Here is a 10,578-nt window from a genome sequence, read left to right on the forward strand (position 1 = left end):
CTTCCAATAAGTTGGAAAACGTGGAATAACTGGATATGTTCTTGGATGCATACAAACTTATAAGACTAAATCAGAAAGAAAAAGAAAATCTGAGCATATCAATTGCAAGCAAGTGAATAGAATGTTAATTAAGTCTCCTAAAAAGCAAAAACCCAGGACCATATGTTTTCACTATTAAGTTCTACCAAACCTTCAAAGAGAAATTAATATTTGTTTTTCTCAAGCTCTTCCAAAAATTTGGGGAAGATGGAATGTTTCCAAACACATTCTACGAGTCCAACACTACTCCGATACCAAAACTATTAGAGTACAAATACAAGGGCATCAAAGAGAAAGAAAGCTATAGACCAATATTCTAGAGGAAGCAAAAATAAAAATCTTAGCAAGCAAAATTCATAAACTCTTAAAAAGCACCATACATCATGACCTAGTTTATTTATTCCTGGGATGCAAAAATGGTTTAAGATATAAAAATAAATCTATTTAATTCACCATATTAACAAAAGAAAAAACATGATCATGTCAATAGATGCAGAGCAGGCATGTGACAAGATTCAGTACCCATTTGTAATAAAAACTTTAAATATAGGGTTAAAAGGAGCATGCCTCAACATAATAAAGATCATATACAATAAATACACAGCTGACAGCATACTCAATGTTGAAAAATGGAAACTTTTCCTCTAAGGTAAAGTACATTACCTTTAAGGATGTACCTTTAATACTACTGTTCAGAATAGTATTTGAGGTTTTACCTAGAGCAAGTTTGTAAAAGAAAGATACAAATAATTCCATATTGTAAGAGGTAAAACTGTCACTACCAACATATGACATATTCATATAGCATATATTATATATCTATTACATAGAAATACATAGTAATTTTAGGAAAATATTTGAGTATACACACACACACACACACACATAGGTAACATATTATTACTGTGTACTATAAATAAACTATATGTATATATTTCATGTTATACATATACTCTATATAAATATATATTACATATTACATATGAACTACAGAACAACACAATAAAGTGGCGAGCTAAAAAAGTCAACATAAAAAATGTTATTGATTCTCTGTACACAAATTATGAACTAGACGGGAAAAAATTCAAAAAAACAATGTCCATGTATAATAACATCAAAAAGTATTAAATATTAAGGAATAAACTAAAGAAGGTAAAGGATAAGTTCACTGAAAACTAATGGCAATTGCTAACAGAAATAAAAGTCACATGGGGACCCTCCCTGGTGGCACAACAGGTTAAAGCACAGCACTGCAACCGAGCCACAGCCGCTTCAATGTGAGTTCCATTACCAGCCCTGGAGGTGATCCACATGGCGAGGCAGACCTCTTCTGACCCACATGCTGCTCCCCTCTGCAATGTACTTTGACGATCTGCCAGTTCTGTTCCCCACTCTGTCTCTGGTAAATCCTCTCACAACCCTTCCTCCTCTGGCCTGCACTCCAGTTCTGTATACATAAATAAATAAATCTTTTTTTTTAAAGATTTATTTATTTATGCATACAGAACTGGGGTACAGGCCAGAGGTGCAGGGGCTGTGAGAGGCTTCACCAGAGACAGAGTGTGGAGAAGAACAGGCAGATGAAGGAAGTACACAGATCAGGGGAGCAGCGGGCAGGTCAGGAGAGGTCTGCCAAGCCGTGTGGTCTCCTCCGGGGCAGGCAGGAATTGAACTCATGCGGAAGTGGCTTTAGCTTCTCAGTGCTGTGCTTTAACCCGCTGTGCCACCAGGGAGGGCCAAATAAATCTTTTTAAAAAATAAATAAGTCACACAGAAATGGAAACATATTCCACACTCATGGATTGGAAGAGTTAGCAGAGTATTTTACTCAAAGCAATTTACAGATTCAATGCAAACTTTATCAAAATTCCAATGGACTTCTTCAAAGAAACATCATATATTGAAATTTATATATGATCACAAAAGCTCCTTAATAATCAAAGAAATTTTGATGAAAAAAGAGAACTGGTAGTATCAAACTTCCACATTTCAAATTATATTACAAGTTGATAATAGTCAAAAAGGTATGATAATGGAATAAAAATAGGCATATAAGCAAATGGAATAAAATTAAATCCCAGAAACAGATTCACCTCTTCAACAAATGGTGTTGGGTAAACTGATTAACAACATGCAGAAAAATGAAATTACATTATTCTCTCACACCATACTCAAATGTTTGAATGACTTGAATTTAAGACCAGAATTCAATAAATATACATAGCAGTAAAAACAGATATAATACTATATAATATTGGGTTCAATGATATATTTTGGGGACTTTACCCCAATGTCAAAAAAATAAAAACAAATATAAGAAAATGGGATGACATTAAACCAAGAACCTCTGTGCAATGAAAGAAACTAAGTTATAAGTTGTAAAAAGGAAAGAAAGAAAAACATCAAAATGAATAGATGAAAAATATTTTCACATCATATACCTATCAAGGGAATAATAGCCGCAATTTACCAAGAGGTCATAAAACTCAATTTTGAGAAGAACCCAATCAAAAAATGAGTAGGGGAGCTAAATAGACACTTCCTCCAGAAGACATACAAATGAACATGTTTTTAAAATGTTCATCATTAAAACCAGAGTGAACACCACCTCACTACAGTACTATATGTGAGAATGACACGTAACAAAAACCCCAGAAAGAACAAGCACTGGTAAGGAGGATGAAGAGGAGTACATGTACATTTTTGGTGGGAATGCATACTGATCCAGACCCTATGGAAAACAATACCGGGGTTCCTCAAAATGTTAAAAATAGATATACCATATTCCAGTAATCCCACTCCTTGGCATTTATTCAAAAATGCAAAATACTGATTTGAATGCACTCCTGTGCTCATTGCAACACTATTTACAAGTGCCAAAATATGGAAACAACTAAATTCCCCAAGACTGACTGACAACTGAGTTATGAGGATATTACATAAATACATGATGGAATACTTTTCAGTTTTTTGTTTTTGTTTTTTCATAAAGACGTGCCATCTGTGACAATGTGGATGGAATTGGAGAGGGTTGTGCTAAGTATAATAGACAAGAAGGAGAAACACAAATACTGGATGAAATAAGCCCAAAATAAAGTGTATCAGGCTAATAAAGAAACAGGAATTCTACACACTAATAAAGAAACAGGAATTCTGGAGCAGACCACTTAATGCAGGATGCTGCTCAAGAGCAAGATCTTGGCCTTTTTATTGATAAACTAATCATACAGCATTAATTATAAGGGAAAACAGAAAAGAACACTAGAAACTAAAAGAAGAAAAATGGGAAAGGTAGAACTATACTTCTCATCTCCTGATAGCTTGGTGTTGTACTTGAGATCACTTGGTATTGTAATTGAGATCAAGCCCTAATTGCCCTGGTCAGGATTTCAGTTTTATAAACAAGGCTGTCTACTGATCAGCTTCTAGGGGTCCTCTGTTGTACATCAGTCAATACCTCTAACACCGCTGGGGCATTCCCAGTCGTACCTCATAATGTGTAAGTCAAAAGTATGTTTATGCGTCTGTCACAAGCCCCCAGGGCTTTCCCAGTCATACCCCTTTATACATATCTTTCCCAGGGTGATCCAGCTTGGCTTTCTTAATTAATTTGAAAGGCATCTTGTAAGGTGGGCTTCTATGACTGGGCAGTTCCGACTTTGCTTTTGGAATACAGAACAAAATGGAGGCTGGATAGGCCTGTTAGTATTAGCAGACACACAATAAAGTTCAGAAAAGCTTGCAGAATCCAAAATGCTACAACTGAGAGTGGGAGTTAAAAACAAAGGCAGAGTGTCACATAAATAGTAGATGGTGCTCTGGTGGTAAATGTATGTACATCAGAGGTGTGGAGCTAATCCCCTAAGTCATTATACAGTGTTCCAAACCAATGGTTACCTCTTTCACAAGTTACAAAAATGAAGTCAGTGAGGAGGCTTTAAGTGAACAAGTAGCATCACTCAGGACAGTGAGGTGCATCAATTTGGAGAAGGTAAGAAAGACAATGCAAAGGAGACAAGCACGCTAAAGATCATATTCAGAAATATCATTATAACTAAAATAGAGAAAATAAATGTATGTATATATATATATATTCTGAAATAAATGAAAAAATGTATGCAATTATAATTATATTGCATTGATGTGTACAGATGAATATTTATGCCCCCACAAATTCATTTTTTAAAACTTTAACCTTCAAGGGTAATGGTGTTAGAAGGCCAGAGCCCTTGGGAAATGATTAGTGCTCAAGTGAAGGCTACAAAATTGGGATTAATAGCCTTAACTGAGAGACTCCAGAGATATGCTTCATCCATTCTGCCACTTGAGATTATAGTAATCCTCATCAGTAACTGATTATTTTTTGTAGCTAAAATGATTTTGTAATGCTTATTCCAATCTAATGGCCATCATACCCAAAGTAATACAGTTTCAATGAAATTCCAATAAAAATCTCAATGGCATGTTTCAAATAAATTAATTTGGAACAACAAAAGTCCTGACTAGCCAACTCTCCTGACTAAAAATAGGAAGAATGAGTATTATACATCCAGATTTCAAACTATACTACAAAACCATAATAATTAAAATAGCATGGTACTGGAAAAAAAGCAGACACACAGCCAAATGAAACATAATTGAAAGTCACAGAATAAAACCACAAAATATTGTTAACTAATATATGGCAAAAGAGCAAAGCATATATCCAACATGCTACAACTGAGAACAAGGAAAATCTCTTCAATAAATGGTGCTGGAAAAATTAGATTGTCATGTGAAAGAATGAAATTAGACTATTTTTTTTAACCACAAATGAAAGTCAACTCACAATGGATAAAATACTTGGATGTAGCACATGAAACCATTAAATATATAGAAGCAAGCAAAGACAATCATTACATAAACTTCAGAAATATTACTGAGGATTTATCTCCAGAAGTAAGGGGAAAAAAGAAGAATATAAATAGCTGGGGCTACATCAAGGTAAAAGTTTTCTACACAGCAAAATATACAGCAACCAAAATGAAGAGACAACATACTGAATGGGACAAAATATTTGCATACCACACATCTGATAAGGGACTGATATCAAAGAACTACACAGAGCTCACACAACTCAAAATCAGCAAATTAAGCAACCCAGTCATACATGACCAGTAAAGATAAATAAAGACTTCTCCAAAGAAGAAATGCAAATGGTGAATAGGCATGTGAAATATGTTCATCATCACTTATTATGAGGCCCATATTAACATGAAAAAAAATGAAACAACCATGTTCTGGTAAATATGTGCAGAAAAAGGAACTCTCTAACATTGCTGGTGGTAATGTAAACTGGTCCAGCCTTTATGGTAGACTGTGTGGGTTTTCCTCAAAACACTAAAAATAGACCTACCATACAACCCTGCTATTCCACTCCTAAGAATCTACTCAAAGAACATATAAGCACTAATTTTAAATGAAACTTGCACCCCTATCTTTATTGCAGCATTATTTACAATAGACAGGTTATGGAAACAACCTAAATGCCCCAATACAGATGGATAGATCAGGAAGATGCAGTACATAAACACAATGGAAACGACTCAGGTCTCAAAAAAGAAAAACTTATGCTATTTGGGGCAACGTGGATGGAGATGGATATACTAAGTGAAGTCAGAATGAGAAGCTACATATTGGATGGTTTTCATTTATATGTAGAATATAGTAAAACCAAACAAAATGTGAGACAAAGACATTGAAAGCTGATCTGAGGCATCCAGGAGGGGAAGGAGAAGATGAGTGAGAGGAGGGAAAATAGGAGGTGTCAGGGTGCCTGGGACCCCAGCCCCATGATTCAGCAGCCAAACCCGCCTGTTGTACACGTGAGCAGTGCTCTGATTGGCCAATGTACACGTGAGCAGTGTTCTGATTGGTCAATGAATGCTATTTAAGCAACTGCCATAACGGACTCTGGAGGGGGTAGTAGGGAGGAGGAAAGCTAGAGAGAGAGAGAGAAGCAAGCAAGCAAGCAAGCAAGCAAGCAGGGGGAGAGAGAAGCAGGCAGGAGGCAGGCGTGTGAGGGAGAAGAATAAAGGGTCCAGAAGAAGATATATCGTGGCATCTCTCTGTTGGCAGAGAGTGCGCCACAAGGAGGGAAATGAATGCATTGGAATATGTCTAAAGTTACTAGAGAGGGATGTGTTGGGGTGGGAGCAAATTGGAGAAAGAGGGTGGTCTAGTGGAGAATTAACTGAGACTTCAGGGATGACTGTGGGGAAAAACATGATTATAGAGGTGTAAACCTACATCCCTAAGACATACACTGTGATGTAAATCAGCATTATCTCAATAAATACTAACTAATAAATAAATATATTCCCCATATTGTTATCTGTGAATATATAAATGAAATATGAAAATTTTTGAGATTTTTTTTTTTAAGATTTATTTATTTGTACATGCAGAACTGGGGTACAGGCCAGAGGCTCAGGGGCAGTGAGAGACTTCACCAGAGACAGAGTGGGGAGCAGAACAGGCAGATAGATGAAGTACACTGCTGAGGGGAGCAGAGGGCAGGTCAGGAGAGTTCTGTGGCACCATGTGGTCACCTCGGGGGCAGGCAGGAATCGAACTCATGCAGTAGTGGCTTTAGCTTCTTAGTGCTGTGCTTTAACCCGCTGCGCCACCAGGGAGGACCTGAGATTACTTTTTAAAAATTATTTCACAAAAAGAGTAAAAGCCCCAACATAACTATTATACTACACTGCATGAATTGAACGGTGATAATTTAAATAAAATTACTTCAATAAGATTAATTAAAAAATATAAGATCCTTATAAACACAGAAAATTGAAATTATTGATAAAACCATTCAAAAATCTTTTAAAATAATAAGATAATTTATTTTTACTGACTCAAACTTATGTGTGCTAATGAAAAATTTTATTGGCACCTTTTAACTTACATATTGTGTGATAAAATAACAAAAAGTTCACTCCAGTAAAAGAAATCATTAGCTCTTTAGAGAAATGACTGATTCTAGGGCCAGAGAAGAAAAATATAAAATTATTTTATGCTGAAAACTAGTACAACCACTATGGAAAACTGTTTGGAAGTTCCTCAAACTGCTAAACACGGGGCTTCCCTATGACCTAGCAATCCCACCCCTAGGTATCTACACAAAAGACATAAAAACACTGATTGAAAAAGATACCTGCACCCCCATGTTTATTGCTGCTTTATTTACAATTGGAAAAGCATGGAAGCAGTCCAAATGCCCAAAAGTAGATGACTGGATTAAAATGATGTGCTACATATATACAATGGAATATTACTCAGCAACCAAAAAAGAGAAACACATGTCTTTTGCAGCAACTTGGATGGAGCTGGAAAAGATCGTGCTTAGTGAGATAAGCCAGAAAGAGAAAGAAAAATATCGGATGGTTTCACTCAAAGCAGGAGTATAGTGGACCAGGCGAGAAAATAACAAGAATAATGAACAATCATATACCAGAGACATTTTGCAGGGGTGGAGTGGGAAATGGGATCAAAAACGGGGGTGGGGGGAGGAGGGAGTGCATGGGATTATGGTGATGGCACACGGGTGACTTGGTGATGGGAAACCCGCGGGGACTACAATTGAGATGGGAAAAAAAATGTACAAAATGATAAAAAATAAAAATAAACTGTTATAAAATAAAAAAAATAAAAATAAACTGTTATAAAATAAAAAAAATATTTTATGCTGAGTATTTGCAATCTTGTGTAGGTTATTCAATTTATTTGTGCTGAACCCAGTTTATCTCTGTCATAGATTAGACTAGATGATAAGTAAGAGCCACCCAAACATAAACAATTTAACTAATAAAATGAGAGGTTAATCACTGGCAAATATTTCAAGTATTATCATTAAGGAATTCTACAGCAAAATAAAAAATGAAGAAAGAGAGTGACAAACTTAAATCATAAGAGTAAACAAAGAATAAGTCAATAGAAATCTGTAGTTAATTTGTTAATGTCTTCTTTTTTTTTAAGGTTTATTTATTTATGCATACGGGGAGGGGGACAAGCCAGAGGTACAGGGGTGGTGAGAGGATTCACCAGAGGCAGAGTGGGGAGCAGAACAGGCAGATCAATGAAGTACACTGCTGAGGGGAGCAGCGGGCGGGTCAGGAGAGGTCTGCTGTGCCACCTGGGTCACCTCTGGGTTGGGGATCAAACCCATGCTGAAGTGACTTTAGCTTCTTAGTTCTGTGCTTTAACCCACTGCGCCACCAGGGAGGGCCATTCTTCTGGTTTTTATTTTCATTTAAAAACTACATTTTAAAATAATTTTAGTTTAAAATTGCGAACTTTGGACAACAATTCTTATGAGGTATCTCTGAAGACTTCTTTTAATAATAGAAGAAGTTTTAATAATAATAACACTTGTTATTTAATATTTAATTAAGTTAATATCAGTAACTTAACTTCATATATTTTCTTTTCTTCTAAGTGTGAGCCCAAGTTCTAGAAGCAAATATATCCCACTCTATACGTAAGTAATATTCCTTAATATTTATAAAATTTACATATAAATTATAGTTGCTTTCAACTTATTCATTTTTATAAATTCACTTTTTAAGATTACTTTTAAAAACAATTTGAATGTTACTTTAAGATAACTTTTTAAGATAAGGGGAAATTAAAAATTATTCCCAATGTTTTTCTAACACAGGATATTTCATCAAAGGTTTGTTGGAGATTTTGATGAAAGAAAGGGGAAGCAGTAGTTTTCTGTTTTCCCAAATCTTATTTGATAAAATACTTTGGGTGCTACTAATAATGAGTATTGTCAATCCAAAAAAAAACAACTATATTTGGTATGGAAGATATGAAGGGCACATTGATAGTGAAGTGTAGGAAATGCAAACTTCCACTTTTCTAAATTTGTTTGGTTTTCCAGGGATGACAAAGATGATAATTATCTATCATTTGGAGTATTCTTTGCTTTAGAGTGAAGATAACTTTGTGCTGTAATCTCTATAACAAAGTGTATGAATACCATGCAATTACTTCTTACAGTGCTAGAGGCTACAAATTCAAGATCAGGAAGACAGCTCTGTTGAGAGGATCCTCTGGGTCCTCATGTCTTCAGCTGGTGGAAGGTCAAGGGAGCTCTGTGGGGTCTCTTATAAGAGTATTAATCCCATTCATAAGGGATACACCCTCATGACCTAACCACCACCCACCTCCAAAAACCATAACGTTTGGGCATTGGAATTCCAAGATACAAATTTTAAGGGAACATAAACAGTTGATTATAGCACATAACCAAGGGAACATAAACATTTGATTTACTATGGTGCAAAGTAAGTGAAAGGAAATTGTGGGGTTTTGCCCTTTGCATCCACCCTCATTAATGTTGCCAATAGAACTCTCTGATACATGCCCACACAGCCAATAGGTCTTTTGACAGGCTCCCCTAGGCATCTCACTGGTTGGCTAGCATCCTTAGTCACTTAGCCAAAGTTTCATCTCCACATGAGCACTATACTAATCTCCCTGAATGCTGCAGGCCACCCCCAGACTCCAGTGAAAATTTTGCACCAGGGCTACAGTAATAGTTATTTCTCTTCTCAAAAATACAGGTTAGCCGTTACTTTTATCTGGTCTAAACTTAAAATCACAAGAACCCAGCAACTCACTTGAACTCAAAAGAATAATTTCCTTTTTTTCAGCAAATCATCATCATCATAGTTAATATTTCACATTTTAACTTTTTGATATATTTTAGAAAGTAAGATTTCCTTTGGAAGTTAGAACAAGTTCACTTATTTATTTTTAAAAACTAACATTTACTGTTCTTCCCCTACCTCCAACAGTGGTTATGTGCAATCTGCAAATGCTGATGATATTGACAACCCTTTTGGAGACATCACATCTCTAGACAAACCTCGAAGCTCCAAAGCGATTTATACAAACACAAGTCGGTGAGCTGCTCTCAGAATTATTTCTCTTACTTATAACTAAGGATGAGACACAGTAATGGGGTTCTATTGTAAACACAGAAATAACAAATGTTCCATTATTGAACATAGTGTAAGAAGACATCTAACTATTTATTGAAAGAACATTATTTAAAATAGGTAAGACTGTAAACAATGCAAATGCCCAAAAATAAATGACTGAATCAAGAAGATCTGATATATATATAATGGAATACTATTCAGCAATCAAAAAAGATAAATAGATGCCATTCTCAGCAACATGGATGTAGCTGGGAAGAAAGCTGAAAAATATTGGATGGTTTCACTTATAGGAGAAATATAAGGGAAAAAATAAGAGATCAAGAAAAAATGATAATAAATAAGTAAACAAAATTAGTAACTATAAATCAGAGACATTCTGCAGGGGAAGGTGAGGGAGAGGAATCAAAACAGTGAAGGGATTATGGTGATGTTGCATGGGGAAAATTGATGGTGGGAATTTTATGGGAACTACACCTGAAAGGAAAAAGCAAACATTGTAAAAAAAAAAATGAACAATGTTGTAAATATATATTTTTATTAAAATAAT

General features: G+C 35.4%; 1 protein-coding gene across 1 annotated transcript in view; it reads left to right on the plus strand.

The window, feature by feature from the left end:
- The window catches only part of LOC101630708 (chromosome unknown open reading frame, human C7orf72), a 63,876-nt gene that overhangs the window by 33,874 nt on the left and 19,424 nt on the right, over positions 1–10,578 (plus strand). Inside the window, exons 6-7 of the mRNA XM_004694484.1 lie at positions 8,516–8,557; positions 9,885–9,992. Of these exons, the coding sequence (XP_004694541.1) occupies positions 8,516–8,557; positions 9,885–9,992 (150 nt within the window). The remainder of the gene's footprint in view (positions 1–8,515; positions 8,558–9,884; positions 9,993–10,578) is intronic.

This window comes from Condylura cristata, unplaced genomic scaffold, assembly GCF_000260355.1.
Source record: "Condylura cristata isolate star-nosed mole 26May11 unplaced genomic scaffold, ConCri1.0 scaffold00044, whole genome shotgun sequence".
In the NCBI taxonomy this organism is placed as follows: Eukaryota; Metazoa; Chordata; class Mammalia; order Eulipotyphla; family Talpidae; genus Condylura; species Condylura cristata.